The 23,338-nt window shown below is 33.2% G+C and overlaps 1 protein-coding gene across 1 annotated transcript in view; it reads left to right on the top strand.

Annotated features, from left to right (window-relative positions):
* The window catches only part of LOC106877301 (uncharacterized), a 449,889-nt gene that overhangs the window by 325,514 nt on the left and 101,037 nt on the right, over nucleotides 1-23,338 (top strand). Inside the window, exons 165-184 of the mRNA XM_089338059.1 lie at nucleotides 426-2,252; nucleotides 2,521-2,823; nucleotides 3,101-3,406; nucleotides 3,717-4,022; nucleotides 4,753-5,046; nucleotides 5,827-6,132; nucleotides 9,584-9,889; nucleotides 10,174-10,476; nucleotides 10,665-10,970; nucleotides 11,527-11,832; nucleotides 12,925-13,227; nucleotides 13,670-13,975; nucleotides 14,566-14,871; nucleotides 16,032-16,334; nucleotides 16,939-17,244; nucleotides 18,340-18,645; nucleotides 19,999-20,295; nucleotides 20,664-20,969; nucleotides 21,833-22,138; nucleotides 23,036-23,338. Coding sequence (XP_089194185.1) covers nucleotides 426-2,252; nucleotides 2,521-2,823; nucleotides 3,101-3,406; nucleotides 3,717-4,022; nucleotides 4,753-5,046; nucleotides 5,827-6,132; nucleotides 9,584-9,889; nucleotides 10,174-10,476; nucleotides 10,665-10,970; nucleotides 11,527-11,832; nucleotides 12,925-13,227; nucleotides 13,670-13,975; nucleotides 14,566-14,871; nucleotides 16,032-16,334; nucleotides 16,939-17,244; nucleotides 18,340-18,645; nucleotides 19,999-20,295; nucleotides 20,664-20,969; nucleotides 21,833-22,138; nucleotides 23,036-23,338 — 7,605 coding nt within the window. The remainder of the gene's footprint in view (nucleotides 1-425; nucleotides 2,253-2,520; nucleotides 2,824-3,100; nucleotides 3,407-3,716; nucleotides 4,023-4,752; nucleotides 5,047-5,826; nucleotides 6,133-9,583; nucleotides 9,890-10,173; nucleotides 10,477-10,664; nucleotides 10,971-11,526; nucleotides 11,833-12,924; nucleotides 13,228-13,669; nucleotides 13,976-14,565; nucleotides 14,872-16,031; nucleotides 16,335-16,938; nucleotides 17,245-18,339; nucleotides 18,646-19,998; nucleotides 20,296-20,663; nucleotides 20,970-21,832; nucleotides 22,139-23,035) is intronic.

The raw sequence follows: 23,338 nt of genomic DNA, 5'->3' as shown, positions 1-23,338 counted from the left end.
TTAAATCTTCAACAGTTGTTTTAATACATCCACTTATACCATATTGTTGGCAAAAGAGGCTTTCTTTTGCTTTTGTAAATAACTTAATTTTCTTTTTAATTTGTACCAAAATATTTTATATTAAAATGTGATTCTAAGTAATTAAAACTTGCACATTAGTCTTTGTTTCATAGCATATTTTGTAATCAAACTAAAATTGCAAGATATTCACATACCCAATTCAATACTCACTAATATATTTGACATGTTATAAAAACGCTGGAAACATCCTATTTTCTTTATGTGTACTTGTTAAATTCATATATTTTATGCTTAATTTTTTAAATGTAGTAAATGTTTAACAAATTGTTGAGTATTTTTCTGTTATATTTTTTAATTAGATGGACGATTAAACTTAAAATCTCTTTTTTTTTTTCATTGAAAAGGTCCTCCTGGCCCACCAATTGATCTCAAACCTTCTAAAGTTGGTGCTAACTTTGTAGTTTTGAATTGGTCTCCTCCTAAGTCTGATGGAGGATCTCCTATCACAGAATACATCATTAAAAAGAAAGAGAAGAAAGGTGATTGGGAAATTGAAAGCACTGTTTCTGATTATGACACATCATTGAAAGTTAACCGTCTGAAAGAAGAAGTACCATATTATTTCTCTGTCTTTGCAAAGAATAAAGCTGGCATCAGTATACCCTGTGAGATGGCAGAACCTATTATTCTGAAAAAGGAACCAACTCCACCTTCCAAACCTGTTGGACCTATTGAAGTTATTGATGTTCAATGTAACTCTATAACTATCAAATGGAAACCTTCAACTCAGGATGGAGGCTCACCTATTACAGGTTATATTGTTGAGAAGCGAGAAGAGAATAAGACTTATTGGTCCAAAGTAGAGACTGTTGATTCAAACACTACACAGCTTTGCTGTCCAAATTTGAGAGAGAAGACATCCTATCATTTTAGAGTAATTGCAGTGAATAAAATTGGTCAGAGTGAGCCACTAGAAACAGAAGGAGCTACTTTAGCTAAGAGCCCATTTGATGTTCCATCAGCACCTCTGGGACCACTAGAAGTTACAAATGTAACTATGAATACTGCAGATCTTGAGTGGAAACCACCAAAATCTGATGGTGGTTCTAGCATTACTGAGTATCTTATTGAAGTAAAAACTGTCGGCAGATCCACTTGGTCAAAAGCTGGCACTGTGGATGGTAAAACTACTCAATTTACAGTTAAAAAGCTAATTGAAGATACAGAATATTTGTTCCGTGTTATTGCAATAAATGCTGAAGGGAAGAGCCCTCCACTTGAAGCAACAGACATTACTAAGCCAACTAGAAAGCTCTCACCTCCTGGTCCTCCAAGATCAGTTGAACCAACTAAGGTTGGAGAAGATTTTGCTGTAATTGAATGGCATCCACCTAAAAGTGATGGTGGCTCTCCAATTACAAATTATATCCTATTCAAGCGAGAGAAGAAAACAGGTGATTTTACAAAAGTAGTTACCCTGAAAGAATTTGATTCATTTTATAAAATACCAAATCTTAAGGAAAACACAGAGTACTATTTCGCTGTTGCAGCTGAAAATAAAGTTGGCCAAGGTGAAATTGCAGAAACAGCAAAACCAGTTATACCAAAGAAGGCAGCAACAGTACCAGGCAAATGCATTGGACCAATTGCTGTGACAGATGTTCAGCGTAATTCAATTAGCATTAAATGGGAACCTCCAAAGGATGATGGTGGTTCTCCAGTGACTGGCTATACTGTAGAAAAACGAGAAGCTTCAAGCTCAAAGTGGACTAAAGTTAGCAAAGTTGATGAATTAACAACTCAACTAAAGATTGGAAATCTTACAGAAAAAACTGAATACTATTTCAGAGTAACAGCTGAAAACAAAGTTGGAAAAGGACCACCATTAGAGACTAATGATGCCACTCTTGCTAAAAGTCCTTTCAACCCACCTTCTATTCCTATTGGCCCACTTGATGTAGATAATGTCACTCGTAACAGTGCTGACCTTCACTGGAAAGCACCTAAAGATGATGGTGGATCACCAATAACAGGATACATAATTGAACACAAGGTAGCTTCCAGATCCACTTGGACAAAGTGTGGTACAGTTGGTGAAAAAGTAAAAGATTTTACAGTTTCTGGATTATCCGAAGGCACTGAATATATCTTTGGTGTCATTGCTGTCAATGCTGAAGGACAAAGCCAACGTTTAGAAGCTACTGATGTTACTATCCCAACTAGAGTACCAGGTATGTTAATGCTATATTCATTGCAATTAAAAAAAGATTCTTAATAATTACTGAATGCTTGACTATTATACCAAATGGGGATGAAGTTTTCTAGATATTCAATAATAAATATATGCGGGGTTTATCTTATTTCTATAAAAGTATTTGTTGTTTTAAAATTCTTTCTAGTGAAGTCATACTGATTTTCAATAACAACAATAGTTTTATTTGATAAAGTTTATTAAACGCAAAAATACATCATTTATTTATATTTGACTTCTTATTTCAGTTGTTCCAGGACCACCACAGAACTTCAAACATACTAAACTTACAGAAGATTATTGTTTAGTAAGTTGGAATCCACCTGAAAGTGATGGCGGTTCCAAAATAACTGATTATATTATCAAAAAGAAAGAAAAGAAAACTGGAAGCTGGACTGATGTAACAACAGTTAGTGGCTATGAAAATTCTTGTAAGGTGCCTAATTTGAAAGTGGGTGTGGAGTATTACTTCTCTGTCAGTGCTCAGAATAAAGTTGGCATTGGAAAGGCTGCTGAAACACAAAAGCCCATCATCCCACGAAAGGATGCTAGTAAGTCATAAGTTGTTTAATAAGATTGATTTGATTTAATGTTATTTATTTAGAAAATATCTATTTTATTTCTTTTGAAATAACAATCGTATTTGTTTTTTTTTTGTTGTTTTTTTTTTGTGGGGCGGGAGCAATCTTAAATATCACTCAAACATGTTAAAATTATCAAATTTGGATTTCATATACATTTTATATTTATATTTTATTGATTAATATTTCAATATATTTTGATATTTAATTTCTAATTACAAATCAATCTTTCTTTTATATTTTCTAGCTGCTCCATTTAAAGCAACAGGTCCTATTGTGGTTGTTGATGTCCAAAGGAATAGCATTACAATTAAATGGTTGCCACCAAAAGAAGATGGTGGTTCACCTTTGACAGGATATCTTATTGAGAAGCGAGAAGCTTCCAGTAAGGTATGGTCGAAGGTTGATAAAGTTGCTGATTTCATCACTCAGTACTGTGTGAAGGATCTTGAAGAAAAAACAGAATATCATTTTAGAGTAATTGCTATTAATGAAGTTGGACAAAGTGAACCTCTTGAAACTTCTGAAGCTACATTGGCTAAACACAAATATGGTATGAAATTAATGAATTATAAATTAAATTTCAAAGCTACTCATTTACTTGTAATTTTCAATAGATGTTTATCAAATCACCAATATAGAATATAATATTCTCTTAATTTTAAGTGCTTTTAACAAAAACAATATTTCTATCCATTATACCTTTGTATTTTCCTGTAATGTCTTTCATTTGAAATTAAATGTATAATTATCTACTACTTTAATTTGTTGTTTATAAAAATAAATTTTTTTTTATCTCTAAAATAAGCAAAACTACTTCATATGAATGAGAATGTAATTAAAAATTTTTTTCTGTTCATTAGATATTCCATCAAGTCCAAGAGGCCCACTTATTGTTGATAATGTCACTCACAACTCAGCAGACCTTTCTTGGAAACCTCCTGAAAGTGACGGTGGTTCTGACATCATTAGTTATATTATTGAAGTCAGTTCAACTGATCGTCCATCGTGGACAAGATGTGGTGTTGTAGCTCCTGATATAACAAAGTTCACAGCTCAAAATCTGACCGATGGCACTGTGTATCTTTTCCGAGTCAGTGCAATAAACTCAGAAGGAACCAGCAGGCCACTTGTTGCTCTTGATGAAACCAAACCAGTGAAAGATTTGTGTATGTACTTCATTCTTATAATAACATTATATTTTTGTAATATACATGGGAATCTTAATAATGTTTTCTCAACACCAACAAAATTCATTCACCAATAGCTTCCTATAGATTCTTGAATGCAAATCTAGAATTGAAATAATATGTAAGAATGTTTGAAATACATTCGTTACTCATCTCAGTGAAAATATTTGTACTTTATATCTTCAGGAACTAGTGCTCAACTACTCACACTTAAAATAGAATTAGAACAAATTATCATTACTAAGCAGAAAAAACTTTATATTTTGTACATAAAATAAATCATTTTTCATACATATAATACATGTGCTCAATATAAAATAATTAAAAGTATAAAATAATAGTATAGAGTGTAATGGTTGAATGTAAGAAATTTAAGTAATAGCCTATAAAATATTTTAGATTGTTAATTATCTTATATACATAACTCTTACTAAATTTTAATCACATTTGGATGTCATCATTTTAGAATTATTATTTTATTTTCATAGTTTGTAATAAATGATCTTCTATCATAATATTCTGAAATGAGTTATTATGCAGATGATAATTGTCCAGAGTATTGAGTTACTTTTGGGAGTGTGAATTATATTCACATTGTTTCAAACTCCAATTTTCATAAGATGCCTTATTTCGAAACATGTACATTAAATAATTCTGTTACTTTCAAATCTTTATTTACATTTTTGTTTTCTCCTTTTTTTAAATATAGCCCCACCTGGACCTCCTACAAATTTGAAACCTGTGAAAATTGGAACCAACTTTGTAGACTTAGAATGGTTACCACCATTGAGAGATGGTGGTTCTAAGGTTACCAAATATATCATCAAGAAGAAAGAAGATGACAAATGGACTAAAGTGACAACTGTTGAAGCTTTTGATAATTCTTGCAGAGTTAAAGACTTGAAAGATGATACTAAGTGTTATTTTGCAGTTTTTGCTGAAAACAAGATTGGCTTAAGTGAACCCTGTGAAACTAAGCCTGTTAAACCTCAAAAAGAATTACGTAAGAGACTGTTTGTTTCATAAATAACGTTGTTTAATAACTTTTTGTGTCCTGCTTATTTAATCAGTGCTTGGCTGAGAGGTACTGTACTTTAACTGGGCCATTATATTGTTGAAAAATAATAAAACATCTGAAGCTACACATAGTTGTATGAGAATCACTACAAAGGATATGATTCTCCATTTAAAATATTCACTTAAAATATAAACTATTGATTATTTAAAGATCTAATATTCTGAAATGAGTTATTATGCAGATGATAATTGTCCAGAGTATTGAGTTACTTTTGGGAGTGTGAATTATATTCACATTGTTTCAAACTCCAATTTTCATAAGATGCCTTATTTCGAAACATGTACATTCATTCCAAGTGAAACTTGAACTAGAACTTTTGATTCAAACAAAAGATTCTTAGCCACTCTGTCACATGTTCCAGTGTCTTAATATATGCACTAAGTGCTTAGTGGATTGAGAAGTTAACACATAAGATTTAGAAATAAAGTGTCCTTGTTTGAATCCAGTTTGCAAATATATTTGAGATAAGGTACCTTATAATAATTAGAAATCAAAACCTAATGTAAATATTAATATATTCTCAACAGGTGAGATTAATTGTCTGAAAAATTATCCTCTAAATATGGAAGTCTTTCCCAAAAGGCAAAAAGAATCACAAGAATTACTGTCATCTTTATGCTACTTTATTAGCTGAGTTTTATGTTTCATGAGGGCAGTATTTATCATTTAATTAAAACTAAACTTTCCTCTTTAAATATATTTCAGTTGCACCTTCAATACCAATTGGTCCAATTTCTGTCATTGACGTCCAAAGAAATTCAATTACTATTAAATGGAAAGCACCTAAGGATGATGGTGGTTCTCCAATCATTGGTTACTTGGTTGAGAAACAAGAAGCATCTCGTAACAAGTGGTCTAAAGTTGATCGAACCAGTGCTTCAACTACAGAACTCTGTTGCAAGAACCTTATTGAGAAAACTGAATATTATTTCCGTGTCTTTGCTGAAAATGAAATTGGACAGAGTCCTCCATTGGAAACTGAAGGAACAACTCTTGCTAAGAGTCCTTATGGTATGTAAAATAAATTTTGGATCAATGAATTTAGAATTACATTTTGACATATTTGCTGTCCATGAAAATAACTAGATATTTTTTGGTCCTTCAATGATATTACAATATCTGTTATAATTTTATTAAAGAAAATATATTAATTTCTGTAACTATATTATTAAGAGAACTTCTTTAAAAACTCACTAAAGAACCTAAATATTTAAAAGAAGGATAAACCTGTTTTCAGTGCTGGTTATTACAGCAGTAGTTTTCTATTATATCCCTTGGCTGGCCAAAGCCTTGTGAGTGAATTTGGGAGATGGAAACTGAAAGAAACCTCTCATATATATATATATATATATATATATATATATATTTCGGGTTGCAAGACAGTGTAGGAGAGAGAATAGTGATGTTGTAGGAGAGAAATGTGTTCGCATGGATGATGGTACGCTTGCATTAAATGAGGATGCAAAGAAAGAGGTCTGGAGATGCCACTACGATAGATTGCTTAATAAAGAGAATGAATGGGAGAAAGAGAGCCTGCCTTATGTCGACCCAATAGAGGGACCAGCTATCCGAGTTGATAGTACCAGGGTAGATAAAGCAATTAAGAGTATGAAGACCGGGAAAGCCCCCGGCCCATCAGGAATCACTGCAGAGATGCTCAAAATATCTGGCAGTGTTGGCTATAGCCTAGTCACCCGTATTACGAACCAGGTGATACACGAAGGAGTCATACCCTATGACTGGTGTAGCAGCATCATAGTCAACTGCTACAAAGGTAAAGGGGACGCTTTAGATACAAATAATTACAGAGGCATCAAGCTGTTAGATCAGGTTATGAAAGTTACAGAGAGGGTCATAGCCCAACTAATTAGGGAGCGAATCAATTTAGATGAGATGCAGTTTGGGTTCGTGCCAGGTAAAAGCACTACTGATGCCTTATTTCTAGTGAGACAGTTGCAAGAGAAATACCTAGCCAAGGATAAACCTCTGTACCTGGCTTTCGTTGACATGGAGAAAGCCTTTGACAGGGTCCCCCGATCCCTTATCTGGTGGTCAATGAGGAAACTTGGGATAGAAGAATGGCTAGTGAGAGCTGTGCGAGCCATGTACAGAGATGCGGCCAGTAAGGTGAGGGTTGGAAATGAGTACAGCAATGAATTCCGGGTAGAGGTAGGGGTCCACCAAGGTTCCGTCCTCAGCCCCCTATTATTTACCATAGTCCTCCAGGCAATCACAGAGGAGTTCAAGACAGGTTGCCCCTGGGAGCTCCTCTATGCTGATGACCTTGCCCTAATTGCGGAGTCACTATCAGAACTAGAGGAGAAGTTTCAGGTGTGGAAGCAAGGTCTAGAATTGAAGGGCCTTAGAGTCAACCTAGCTAAAACCAAAATCCTAATAAGTAGGAAGGTAGATAAAACACAAACCCCTTCAGGTAGATGGCCCTGCTCAGTATGTAGAAAAGGAGTAGGTAGTAACTCTATAAGATGTACCCGGTGCAAGCTATGGACACATAAGAGGTGCAGCAACATCAAAGGCAGGTTAACTAGCAAGTTAGTTTTTGTTTGCGGCAGATGTTCAGGTGCAATAAAGACTGCAAACAAACAGGAAACAACTTCTATCTCATTCCAGGGTGAAAAACTAGAGGTAGTCGATAGCTTCCGCTATCTGGGCGACCAAGTTAGTAGTGGGGGTGGGTGCGCTGAAAGTGTAGCTGCTAGAATAAGAATAGCCTGGGCAAAGTTTAGAGAGCTCTTACCCCTGCTGGCGACAAAGGGACTCTCACTCAGAGTAAAAGGCAGACTGTATGACGCATGCGTACGAACAACCATGCTACATGGCAGTGAAACATGGGCTGTAACTGCTGAGGACATACGTAAGCTCGCAAGGAATGAAGCCAGTATGCTCCGTTGGATGTGTAATGTCAATGTGAATACCCGTCAGAGTGTAAGTATCTTGAGAGAAAAGCTGAACATTAGAAGCATCAGTTGTGGCGTGCAAGAGAGACGATTGCGCTGGTATGGACATGTGGTGAGAATGGAGGAGGATAGCTGCGTGAAAAAGTGCCACACCCTAACAGTTGAGGGAACCCGTGGAAGAGGTAGGCCCAGGAAGACCTGGGCTGAGGTGGTGAGGCAAGACCTTCGTACATTGGGCCTCACCGAGGCGATGACTACGGACCGAGACCTTTGGAAATGGGCTGTGCGTGAGAAGACCCGGCAAGCCAAGTAAGATCGTTGCCAGTGCCCCTGGACTGGTTCTTGTGCGGGTGGCACATGAGATGCACCATTTTGAGCGTGGCCGTTGCCAGTACCGCCTGACTGGCTCCTGTAGGATTTTCGAGCGAGATCGTTGCCAGTGCCCCTGGACTGGCTTGTGCGGGTGGCACATAAAAGACACCATTTCGAGCGTGGCCGTTTTCGTGCGGGTGACACGTAAAAGCACCCACTACACTCTCTGAGTGGTTGGCGTTAGGAAGGGCATCCAGCTGTAGAAACTCTGCCAAATCAGACTGGAGCCTGGTGTTGCCATCCGGTTTCACCAGTCCTCAGTCAAATCGTCCAACCCATGCTAGCATGGAAAGCGGACGTTAAACGATGATGATGATGATGATGATGATATATATATATACAAAAATAAGATAATAGATGTTTCCTTCTCAAGCCATGCCAAGCTTATCAGGGCCAGTTTCAATGGTGTATATATTCCCCACTTGGACAGGATGCCGGTCTGTTGCAGGATGACTCATTATTGCCAGCTGAGAGGACTGGAGCAATGTGAAATGAAATGTTTTGCTCAAGAACACAATGCATTGCCTGGTCCAGGAATCGAAACCGCAATCTTATGATCATGAGTCCAACACCCAAACCACTAAGCTACATGCCTCCAGTACATATATATATATATATATATATATATATATATATATGTGTGTGTGTGTGTGTGTCTTTGTATTTGTATTTGTCCCCCACCACTGCTAAACAACCAGTGTTGATTTGTTTACACCCCCTAGTCTAGTGGTTTTGGCAAAAGAGATCAATAGAATAAACACCAGGCTTAAAACTAAGTACTGGGGTTGTTTTGTTGACTAGACCCCTCAAGGCAATGTTCCAGCATGGCTGTGATCCAATAACTGAATCAAGTAAAAGATAAAAGATAAGTGCAATAAGTCTGCTCAAGCAGAGCTGGCCATGGATGTAAAAGAAAAAAGAAAAAAAACTATCTTAATATAATAAAAAGAATTTATATCCAACATCTAGTTCTCAAGGAATATAATTTATACGCACATAATTATTAAAAAGCTAATACAAAAATGAATTTTTGGATAAATTTTATTGTAAAATAAAATGACCTTAATAGGGTATGTAATTGATGTTATGCTATACATAGTTTCTGTTGTTATTTCTAACATAATTAGTTATGACTGCTTACTATTAATCTTGGTAATGCTTTTGTTCATTTACAGATGTTCCATCTCCACCAGTAGGACCATTAAATATCAGCAATGTTACATTTAATAGTGCTGACTTAGAATGGAAACCTTCTGAAAAGGATGGCGGGACACCTATTACTAATTATATCATTGAATACAAGACTTTAGACAGAACCACATGGTCTAAAGCAGGATCAGTTGATGCACATACCACAACATACACAGCAAAAGATCTCTTTGAAAATACTGAATATCTATTCCGAGTCATTGCTGTCAATGCAGAAGGCCGCAGTGCTCCTTTGGAAGCTACAGATATTACAAAACCAACAAGAGATCTAAGTAAGATTTTGTTTTAACATTTATAACAATTCTTTAAAAAAATTAAGTTTTTAGGCTATATCAACAGATTTTAGCATGGTATGTAGATGTTAAATGGTGATGATTTATACTGCATAAAAATTTTGTTCATAAAATTTATTGAATTCTCTCATGGAATAACTTTAAAAATTATTTCACATCTTCTATATTTTATATATTTTCACAAATATGTCTAATAATATATGGTTATTATCTAAAATATATGCTTTTGAAAATTTAACTATTTAAATTTTTTTAATTTCTAGAACCTCCAGAGCCTCCTATTGATTTAGTTCCAACTAAAGTAGGAGAAGACTATGCTTCTTTAGAATGGAAACCACCAAGGAATGATGGTGGCAGTCCTATTACAGGCTACATCATTCAGAAATCAGTCAATAAACCTGACAACTGGAGTAAAGTTACAAAAGTGGGTCCCTATGAAACATTCTGTAAAGCAGTTTCTCTCCAGGATGGCATTGAATACTACTTCTCAGCAATTGCTGAAAACAAAATTGGATTGAGTGAACCATGTGTGAGTCCAAAACCTGTGATACCCAAGAAAGGCCCAAGTAAGTTTCAATCTGTTAGAATACATTTATATTTTATATATAATCTATTTATGGAGATATTTTTTAACTCTAATTTCAAGTAACATTCTCATTTAAAATTATATTTAAAAATCATTTTGTAGATAGATAAATATATATATTTGTCTTTGTATGAAATATGTTACATATTCCTAATTTTTGTTTTTCAGCTATTGCTGCTAAACCGGAAGGACCTCTGGTGGTCACTGACGTTCAGCGTACTTCCATTAGTATTAAATGGAAGCCTTCACCAGATGATGGTGGCTCTCCCATAACAGGTTACATTGTTGAGAAACGTGCTGCATCAAGCACGTTCTGGAACAAAGTTTCCAAAGTCAATGCATCCACTTTTGAATTGTGCTGTCCATATCTAAAAGAGAAAACTGAATATTATTTCCGAGTTATTGCTGAAAACAGAGTTGGAGAGAGTGCTCCTTTGGAGACCAAAGATGCTACTCTTGCAAAGAGTCCATTTGGTAAGTAACTTAAAGAATTTCACTTAAAGTCAGAATTTTAAAAAATATATTTTAATTTCAGTTGCATCAGAATATCATAAAAAGATTAGATCTGAAAGCCCAAAGCTACGAATATTTTACAGTTTTGTAAAGTTGCTTTCATAAAGATCTACATTATTATTTATTAATCAAACTTCTGCTAATTTAACCCAAACCCTGGGTTGATATTCCACCGAGGTCGACTTTGCCTTTCATCCTTTAGGGGTCGATAAATTAAGTACCAGTTGCATACTGGATCGATCTAATCAACTGGCCTTGTGCCTAGAGTAGTAAAGAATAGAATATTTAGTTAGAAATGTTTGATATGTATCACTGATATATTTTAAAAGATTGTAATCAATAAAATTTCCTAGAAAACACCTTATGCAACCAAAAGACCATATTCATTTTGAACAAGGATAAAAGTTTATAAGAAAAGTTTTAAAATCTTTCCCAGAAAATATTTGTTGATATATCATTTTAAATTTTCATGTTTCATTTATAGACTATAACATGATCTTTTATATAAATTTTTCAGATGTTCCTTCAAGCCCACAGGGACCACTTGAAGTTGATAATGTAACTTATAATTCTGTTGATCTTACATGGAAAGCACCAAAGAGTGATGGTGGCAAACCAGTAACTAGTTACATCATTGAATACAAGCAAGCCTCACGTACATATTACACTAAAGCTGGAACTGTGGATGGATCAACTCTTACTTTCTATGTTCCAAATCTAAATGCAGATACTGAATATTATTTCCGTGTTATTGCTGTGAATGAAGAAGGTCAAAGTCAACCACTGGAAACTTCTGATTACACTAAATTACCCAAGAAAGTTGGTAAGTTGAACTCAATTTTTGAAATATTCTCTTCCATTATGTATCAGTGTGTATCATCAAAAGCTCCAAACGATCATAAGAACTAGTCACCAACTGTAATTCCACTCTCTCTCTCTCTTCCTGTACCATGTCTACAGGTGCTAGTGGTCATGGACCTCCATTCCAGAATCTCAAGATATATGTTTTTCTTGGGAAACATACAGTACTAGTTTCCAGTTGCCATTCTGCCAATTTCTTACTCTTTATTAGTCTCTTGCTTCCCAAGCTTACTACTGAAGCACAATGACTATTTAACCTTCACAGGGATTTTCATAGAGAAAACATTTAAAAAAAAAAATTCTTTTTCTAGTTTCAGTCATTAGATTGCAGCTATACTGGAGCAATCACTTCAAGAATTTAGTTAATCATATCAACTGCTGCTACATGTTCTTGGCTAGCACTTACTTAGTCAACCTCAATTTGTTAACTGCTAAGTTAGAGCATAAAAGAACGCAAACAAGATCACCACAATATAAACACACATTTCATATGCATACAGATATGATTTCCATTTACTAAATTCCATTCATGAAATGTTAATCAACCAAAGTAGTATCAGGCTCAGAACCATGTAATTGTGGCTGTGAACTGAGCTAATAACACCACAGTCATACTTGAGATTATATATTTTAGAAATATAAGGAAAACTTAATTTGTATTCTATAGAATGGATCAAATTCACTGATTAAAATAAACTTTTAAGAAAATTAGATTATGATTTAGCTGGCTAGACAAGTGTGGATTAAAGAGTTGCAGATCTTGCTAAAACTGATATTGATTTTATACATTTGAGATTAGTGAAATAAATATCTGAAGTGAACCGGGATAAAGTAGTCTTAATGCTGTAACACTGAATTGCTCAGTAGTTCAATTAATTTACTTTATTATATAGATTTTCTTAACCTTACATGACTTGTCCTGTGAGGCAGATACAAAATTTAAGATAATAGATACAATATTTTATATATAAATTTCTATATACCTCTCTGAGTATTTGATATCCAATGGAGTATATTTTTACATATTTCTAATAAAATTTTATTTATATTTCAGATCCTCCAGGTCCACCAATTAACTTGAAATCAACAGCAGTTGGTGCTGATTTCACTATTTTGGAATGGAAACCACCTCGTTCTGATGGTGGAGCAAAGATAACACACTATGTCATTCAGAAGCGTGAGAAAAAGAGTGATGATCGCCAGAGAGTTTCATCTGTCGAGAGCCACTTACTTACTGATAAAGTTACTGGCCTTAAAGAAAATGTTGACTATTACTTCTCAGTATGTGCAACAAACACTGTTGGAACGAGTGCGCCATGTGATATGGATCAACCTGTCACTCCTGTGAAAGAACTCCGTAAGTCTTCAGAATCTTGTTTTATGTATTTAATATATTTAATGCGCTGATTACTTTACTCTATCTTTGTCTTTTTGGACATCACTTTCGGTTTTAATAAATAACAAGTTTAGTATGTTTTAAAAGGTTCTGTCAGCTTATTTAGATTTTATTTTAGTTTGAAATAGAGTATATTTGATTTTCTTTCTTCTATGGAAGTCAAAATGTTTTAGATAATATTTTGAAATTAGCTCTGAACTTTTCTTTGCTACTTTCTAAAACTTAATTTTTTTTCATCTGAGTAATATCTTTAAAATATAATTGTTAATGAATAGCCATTTAACTTACTGTCCTCTTTTCTTTTAAATTTATTTCTAACTTTAATGCTGAAGTTTCAAATATATCTTTGAATATCACTCAGATTATTATGACAGTGTAGCAACAACCATAATTTATATTTCAGAAAAACCTTCAAAACCAAAAGGTCCTATTAAAGTGTTTGATATCCAGAGAACTTCAATGGGCATTACTTGGAAATATCCAGATAGTGATGGTGGTTCACCTATCACAGGGTTTATTATTGAGAAAAAAGAAGCCAAACGTCAATATTGGAGCAATGTTGCTACAGTTCAATCTGATATAACTTCTTATTGTGTTCAGAGCCTTTCAGAAGGAACTGAATATGAATTTAGAGTTATTGCAGTCAACAAAATTGGTCGCAGTGATCCATTAGAGACTGATGGAGCCACACTTGCAAAGAGCCCTTACAGTGAGTAGCTAGATATAATATATTTTTATTATTCTTTAATAAATAAATAAATATATATAATTTAAATCATCATAATTTTGAATTGCATAAATTTTCTAATTTAACTTTTGTATGATGAATAACTAGATCAGAAAATTTGTATGTTGGCTTAAAATTTTTAGAGACTTACTTTAAATTTGAGCTTCATGCTCAGTGTCAATCACATATTATGGAAACTTATTGAGTTAAGTTAGGTATATATGTTGACTTATGATAAGTTTTGACCTTGTTATCATTAGTCTGGAGTATAATCATTCAGTAATTGATTATGCAAACAGTAACTAATTAATTTATAATAGAAATATATCAAAAATATGTTTATTTCATGAGATTCTTTTACAATCTTTTGAAATCTGATTATAAAGAATTCATTACAATCTTATATGGATTTGATGTATCCATAGCCAGGAAAGATAAGCTTTAACAAACTTCGATTGTCAAAAATGAATATATATTGAAAATTTAGTTGGAATGGTAAATATAAATTCAAACATAATTAATTTTCTGTTGCAAATCTTTGTTAAAATCGCTGTATATTTGTTTCCTTGTAGATGTTCCTGGACATCCTAAAGGACCATTACAAGTAACTGCTGTGTCCCATAATTATGTGGATCTTGAATGGAAAGCTCCCAGTGAAGATGGAGGACAACCTATTACTAAATACATTATTGAATATAAATCTGCCTCTCGTTTAACCTGGAATAAGGCTGGAGAGGTTGATGCAAACACTCTTGAATATCGTGTTACGAGTTTAGTTGAGGATACGGAATACTACTTCCGTGTTATGGCAGTAAATGCAGAAGGAGAGAGTCCTCCACTAGAAACAGCTGATGCAACAATTCCAAGGAGAGAAATATGTAAGTAGTTATTATTTTTTTGATTATTATTATTATTGAGTGAGAGAGCAGTGCATGCCATCAAACTGACACTGGGGCAAAATATACGAAACCCAATATACCCATCATGACTACCCATCTGATAAGGGTACACCAGGTACATGCATCACAACCATATGTGCGTGACATGGTGATCTCATATCAAGTTAAACAATGCATAACCCTGCAGGTGGGGCCTAGTTAGAATTTTCCTTGCATTGAGTAACCCATCCCACTCAAAAGGTCCCTGAATCAGAGTTGTTTAAAGATGTTGAGCAAAACACCCATCTTTCCAGAGGGGAATTATCCAAATGCCCCAAAATTCCTTTCAATACTTGGCTTTGATGCTCCCCCACTACTTCTGCTTATGATCAGAGATGCACATATCATCAGTCACCAAGGGACATGCTCAACTGGTTAAGGTCAAACAACTGACAAGCAAATCTGTGTTATTGAGCAGAATATTTGCTGTAGTCCATCTTTTATACCAAAACAATGATAACACTTCAAATGAGTTAAGATCAGAAGCCATGAGAGCCACTGCCTGGTACTGCATCAGGGCATTTCTTCTTCTTCTTCTTCTTCTTCTTCTTCTTCTTCTTCTTCTTCTTCTTCTTCTTCTTCTTCTTCTTCTCCTTCTTCTTCTTCTTCTTCTTCTTCTTCTTCTTCTTCTCATCATCATCAAGGTTGTGATATGGCTGAATTATTAGCATATCAGGCAAAAATCTTTGTGGCAATTCATCTGGCTCTTTACATTCTGAGTTCAAATTCTGTGGAGGTCAGCTTTGCTTTTGTTCCCTTCAGGTTCAATAAAATAAAATCAGTTAGAAAGAATTATTATTATATGTACACACAAATTTACAAATATTAACATGTGTATGTGTGTGTGTGTGAAAGAGAGACAGACACCAGCATAGCCATATCCAAATGACTGGAATCCGTACACAAGCACATTATTAACGAAACAACACCAGCAACATAATGTTTCCTTTACCTTTTTTGTATTTGTACTTACAATTGTTTTCTTATAAAATTATTTGAAATTATTTTTGTAAATGAATTTACTAATAATATTATATAAATATCAGCTGGTCATTTTTGATTACTAAATTTATATATATATTTATTTTTTTTTAATTTAGCACCTCCTGGACCTCCATTAAATTTCACAACAACCCAAGTTGGAAAAGATTTTGTTTCCTTACAATGGAAACCACCAAAAGAAAATGGAGGTTCAAAGGTAACAAAATACATCGTCCAGATGAGAAAATCAAAGAAAGATAACTGGGAACGTGTCATGACAGTTGATTCTTTTGAACATAGTTGGAAAGTGACTGATCTTACTGAGAATGTTGGTTACTACTTCGCTGTGTGTGCTGAAAATAAAGCTGGTACTGGACCTTTAGCAGAAATTTCAGATATCATTACACCAAAGAAAGAAGCTGGTCAGTATTTAATTTTAGCATTAAATATTTGCTTTTCATATACAGCTTTTGATTATTAAATGCATAATATAGCTGTTGCAGTGTGGGGCTTAGTATAAAACTATAGGTTCCTCTAAAATAAGCTGTCATATTTCCCTTCCTGTTTTTTCATGGTGGTTCTTTGTTACTATATAAATTTTGTTAGCTATACCTTCTTTTCTTCTATTTTTCTTGTTATTCCATGCTAAATAATGTTGTTGCCAATTGGGAATAGTTTTATCTAAACTTGCCAAATAATGTTGATTATCATAATTTTAAAACACATAGTAATTTGATTATGCAATGATTTTCCTTTAATAATGTCTGATAAAAAGTATGAGTTTTCTTTTTAATAGTTGTTGGAAATTGTAGATTTTTGAACCAGGTCTAAAATAGTACTTAATCATAAACTTATAAAGAATTTAACTTTAGATCAATATAATTATCTAATTCTTACTGTTGTTATATAAGTCTCTTCTAATTAAAATTAGTATCATACACATGTGTACATATAATATTTGTTATTTAATTATGTGACAAACAGATGTTACAAATGTATATAATTTCTTAATAAAATTTCTTTTAGGTTTGCCATCTCCTCCTATTGGACCACTTGATGTGTTTGACATTAAACGAACATCAATCAGCATTAAATGGAAGCCACCAGCTGATGATGGTGGTTCTCCTATAACTGGATATTCTATTGAGAAGAGAGAAGCTTCTCGTTCTTCCTGGAGTAAAGTTGAAAAAGTGAGCGATCAAGTGACAGAGTTCTGCTGCAGAAACCTAATTGAGAAAACTGAATACTTCTTTAGGGTTATTGCTCACAATTCTGTTGGTGCTAGTAAACCTTTGGAAACATCTGGTGCAACATTAGCCAGAAGTCCTTATGGTAAGAATATTAAGCATTTATGATGTTAAATAAAGCAATTGAAGCATTCACTGTTAAAATATATCCATATATAAGTGTTTCTTTGTGTATGTGTGTATACAAACCTATTTGCTCACATGCACACACACACACACACACACACACACACACACACACACACACACACACACACACACTCTCTCTCTCTCTCTCTCTCTTTCTCTCTCTCTCTCTCTCTCTCTCTCTCTCTCTCTCTCTCTTTCTTTCTCAAACAAACACACTTTGAAAATTATTTTGGGATTATTAGACAAAGTAAATTAGCCTGCACTTTACATAATTTTCATCCTGAAGGTACCCACGGAAAATTTTTAAAAGTCAGTATTCTAGACTGTCTTATGAGTGAAGTATTTTCACACAGTAGAAACTTTTCTAATATATACAATACTTGAAGAGTGTTTATTGATACTTTTTAAGAATATATGAAAAATATACTCAATTCATTCTGTGCTTTGGTTACTATGCACTATGGCTCATTGAGAAGGTCTGATAAAACTGAAACAAGTTTGGAGATGTCACCATAGTTACCAAAACTTACTTCTCTCAATATCTCCTTTTAATTTTCAACCAACTCAAATTTCAGAGTTCACTTTTTTGATCATTTTGAGAAGAATTTTCATTAATGCTAATTAGTCTTCTTCTCATAATGGGTATAATATCAACTGATTAAAAATCATTTCTACCCACTAAGTATGTTAGTGCAGACTTGACTATAAGTGCACACACAAACACACAAACACACATTATAACACTATTAAGTAGATATAGTTCTGGTTGATATTATTTTACCCAACAAATCTTTAATACAAGATTTAATTAATCTGATATGTTTGATTTAGAATAATCAAAAATATAACCATAAATCAATATTTCACTTTATAGAAATAGTTCCTTTATAATTAATTCTATAGACATGTAATATTAAGATGTAATATATGTAATTTTGCAATGATATCATCAATAAACAATTTTTTTGTATGATATCACATGTTAAATGCAATAAAATTGACTGGCTGCATTTCAGATAACTTATGAAATTTTTGTCCTTGCTATTTTCAGACGTCCCATCTGCACCTGTTGGTCCTCTAATTATTGACAATGTAACAGAAAATTCTGCTGAGCTTCAATGGAAACCACCAGAGAAGGATGGAGGTTTGCCTGTGGTTAACTATATCATTGAATATAGGACAGCTACTAGGACAACCTGGTCTAAATCTGGAACAGTTAGTGGAACAACCACAAAATATACTGTTAAAGACTTGCTTGAAGATACTGAATACCTTTTCCGAGTCATTGCTGTTAATGATGAAGGCCCAAGTCAACCACTGGAAGCAACAGATATTACCAAACCAACTAGGAAAATATGTAATTACATTTTTATTGTTTAATTTGCAGTTTCCCAGTAAATAATTACACTATTCTTAATATAGACAGCAAATTGTTACCTATCTTTCTTGAAGCCAACACTAAATTCGTTGTTTGTGTGCACTCTCTCTCTCTCTCTCTCTCTCTCTCTATATATATATATATATATATATAATTATATGTATTTATTTTCTCCTAATTAAGAATAATTCAGATAAAATAAATGGGTTAATAGATACCAGGGTAGCAAAGATCACAAAATAACTGTGGTGTAACTCCTGTTTGTGAGGCAGAAACTCCTTGATATTTTCAAATGAATTACGTTATATCCTTATCCAACTATAGTTCTCATACTCGGTTATAATGTCTTACGTTTAAGCTGGTTCTCATGCATTTCCCTGAGGAGAAGTTTACATTTTTAACATCGCCGATTCCTATGGATCGCATAAATTGTAATTCTTCGAAACATATGTCGGAATAAAAGTATGCAGTTATAACATGCGTTTACTCCATTCTTTAAATTTATATATATATATATATATATATATATATATATATATATATATATATATCAATATCAACCCATGCTAGCATGGAAAGCGGACGTTAAATGATGATGATGATATATATATATATATATATATATATATATATATATATATATATATTCAAGGAAATTTCTGAAAGTAGGGAAATACATTGAAATCATTTCAACCAAAGACTTTTGGAGAGAAAAAGTCAGTGAAAAGCAAAACATAGAAAGGGTTAATCATGGAGAATTATTTAGCTCATATGTGAAAAATATCAATGCTGAGAGTTGACAGTGAAAAGCTATATTTTTCTCTAACATACTTTAAAATTAGCCATCAAAATATGATGTGGTATTTAGTTTCAGCCCTTCATGTTCTAATTATAAATCTTACCATGGTTAACTTCGCTTTTCATTTTTTCTGATGATGATAAGTGTCAGTCAAACAACTATACTTGTCCCTCAAATTTGAAACCTGCTGCTTATGTTGGGTCCAATGTTTACTTCTTAGTATCTAAATTTATGGTGGCAGAATCATTTCCACAGGAACCAAAACACTTAGCAGCAGTTTGTCCATCTTTACACTTTAAGTTCAAATTTCGTCAAGGTCAACTTTGCTTTTCATCCTTTCAGGGTTGATAAATTAAGTATCAGTTGTGGACTGGGGTCCACTTAATCCTTTCGCAAAATTGCTGGTCTTGTGTCAATATTTGAAACCAATATTTAAATATCCTAATGGATTTTAAACTAGAAAACATTAGTTTTGTAATTTCATGTTTATTCTAATCTAAACTGACTGCAATGTATTGATTTCTCTTTGTCAGACCTACCTGGGCCACCTGTTAATTTGAGAGATTCCAGAGTCGGTGAAAACTTTATTGAGATTGATTGGAATCCTCCAGAAAATAATGGAGGCACACCAATTACAGGTTATATTGTCAAAAAGTCTCAAGATAAATCAACTTGGACAAAGGTTGCTTCAGTTAATGCATATGAAACATATTGCCGAGCAAGTAAATTACCTGAAGGTCAAGAATTTTATTTCCAAGTTTCTGCTGAAAACAAAGTTGGTGTTGGTGAACCTTGTGAAAGTAAACCAATCTCAACTAAGAAGGGAGCAAGTAAGTTTTAAAATTTTTCATTTCAATTCTAAAGTTGATAAATTGCCATAATTTTTTATGCAAAATTTCTTGAAAGCTTGTGATTTTTAAATAATTTTTTTGCATAAATTTTATCATGGTTTTGAATTACAATTTTATTCATTAATATGCTACAGAAATATAAATTTTGATATACAGCAATAAATTTATTTCTCAAACGCGTGATAATGCTATAAATAGCGTGATCAGGATAAATTATCCATATAATGCAGAAAAATATGTTGCCGGCCAGCCATGTTTAATGTTATTTAAAGAATATACAAAAGATATTGAATGTTTTTGTATATGTGTTTGAATAAAAATTAAAGATTTTACTTTGTTTTTTCAAGCTGTTCCATCCAGACCGATTGGTCCAATTACTGTAACCGATGTCCAGCGAGATTCCATAAGTATCAAATGGAAAGCATCTCAAGATGATGGTGGTTCACCAATCACATCTTATAATGTTGAGAAAAGGCCTACTTCAAATAGGTACTGGTCTCAAGTTGCTAAAGTGGATAATTCAACTTTCGAATTAACTTGCAAAGGTCTGAAAGAGAAAACTGAATACCACTTTAGAGTTATAGCTGTCAACAAAATTGGAGAAAGTGAACCACTTGAAACCAAAGATACCACTTTAACTCGAAGTCCATTTGGTACGTACAAGACCTTCCATTTTGTGTATTTCAAAAACAATATGTGTTCTATTACCATTGTGATTGATATGGCTTAATCTACTTGGCTAGGTATTCAGTAGTGATGGACAGTGTTTGATGCCGTTCCTTTACACAGCTTATTTTATACATTGCAAATGTAATCATTCGACCAGAGTATCTTTGAATTGAAAAATGAACTGAAAAACTTGACTATAGAATTAATAAGAGTAACCCTGTTAGGAAAGATTAGCATATGTTAATCATTAAAGCTACTTAATGCATGAGGCATCAAATATTTGTATCAGCAGCAAAAAATGTTCTCAGAGCTTATATTCTGCCTACCCCCAGGAATATTTTAAGCTCTCTTATGAGAACCAATATATGGAATGTCAACTACAACATATTGAAAATTTAGTAGCTAATTTCATATAAATGCATAAAGAAAAGTCATAAAATATGCAGAAATTATGTTTGACATAATTTCATATATACAAAACTTTAGGAATAATACATGAACAAACCTACACGCTATTGCATGCAGATATTTTTGTACAAACAGAAAGTGCTATAAACAGAGCAAATTTATGTAAATATTATTGATATTACATAGAGCTAACCTTAAATCCTCAAAGAAACATTAATTGCCTTAAATGTAAGATTTGAATGATTTAAATGATCAAAAAGAAAGTAATTATTTGAATTAAGAAGAATGAGCGCATTAGGCACACAAAAAATATTGAAACTTGCAAATGTAAAATATTACATTCAATACTACCCATGTCTGGTAAAAAATGTATTCTGAATCAGTTTGTACATTACAATGTTGCTTTAATTATATGTATCATATAATTTGTTTCTTTTAGATGTTCCATCATGTCCAGTTGGACCTTTAGTTATTGACAATGTTACACACGAGAGTGCTGATCTTAAATGGAATCCACCAGAAAGTGATGGTGGTAGTCAACTCCTTGGATATATTATTGAATCCAGATTAGCTTCACGAACATTCTGGAGCAAAGCAGGAACTGTTGATAGCAAAACAACCAAATTCAAAGCAACTAATTTGATTGAAAATACTGAATACTATTTCCAAGTCATTGCTTACAATGCAGAGGGCAATAGTAAACCACTGGAAGCAAGTGATGTTACTAAACCAACAAGAAAACTAGGTGAATTTTGCATTTGTTTAATATTATTATATTCATTACTGAAATGAAGTTATTAATGTTTATACCTTAATAGGTTATAAGGTATAAGCTCAAAAATTTGTAAATTATAATTATCATTAGAAAAAAAAAAAAATTTGTTATATATGAACGTTTACTGTTAAACAGTTATTATAAGTGTTAGTTTTAAAACAATTTTGCATTATAATTTTTAGCATGCCATGAGGAAGGGTACAAAACTTATTGAACTTTAAAATTAGTAAGTTCAAAACCATTTAAGAAATATTAGACTGAAAATAATTCAACAACTGTTTAATATTTACCACTACAGAGGATAGGATTGCCCCACTCAGAATGCAAATAGAAGTTTTATAACATCCACTATTATGATCCATATTTCTGAGAGACAATCCAACTGAATTTGATTTTACCTTTCATCTTTGAAATAAGTAATATAATGAGGTAAAATCAAATCTCAAATCTCTGTATGCAAAATTCAGAGTTTTGTGCAAGATGCTTTAGTTTTGCAATACATGTGTATTGTTCTGCAGATTGTAAAAGCTTAGAGCACCACCTTCAAAGGATAGCATTAAATTATAGATTTTTCTTTAGTATTATAGCAATCCTTCATGTTACAGAAGGGATGCAGTCTTAGAAGCTTTGTCATAATGAGGAAATACCATAATGCAAGCCTATTTTCCTCTTGACTTGCATGTTAAAAATTGTGATGCATTTACAGAGAAACTTTTTGGAATAAAAATTATTTGATCACTTCTATAGCCATTATCAGAATTTTCATAATGTGGAGCTCCTTGTAGTGTAAAACCTGTAATTTTATCAATAACATTAAAAATCTATTGCTACTACTACTACAATTATTATTATTTTTATTTGTAATAGCACGACCTGGTCCACCTGTTTATTTGAGGACAACCAAAGTTGGACATGATTTCACTGTGCTAGAATGGAAAGCACCAGTTTATGATGGTGGTTCAAAGATCACTAACTATATTATCCAGAAACGTGAGAAACCAGATGAGGAACGCAAAGATATCGATACAGTTACTGGTCACGAACTCAGTAGCCACATTAAAGGACTCAAACAAGAGATTGATTATTACTTCTCAGTTTGTTCAAAGAATAAAATTGGTGTCAGTGATCCTTGTGATGCTGAACAACCTGTTACTTTGAAGAAAGCATTAG

This window comes from Octopus bimaculoides, chromosome 2, assembly GCF_046866305.1.
Source record: "Octopus bimaculoides isolate indiv1 chromosome 2, ASM4686630v1, whole genome shotgun sequence".
In the NCBI taxonomy this organism is placed as follows: domain Eukaryota; kingdom Metazoa; phylum Mollusca; class Cephalopoda; order Octopoda; family Octopodidae; genus Octopus; species Octopus bimaculoides.
This window is presented reverse-complemented; position numbering and strand designations above follow the sequence as displayed.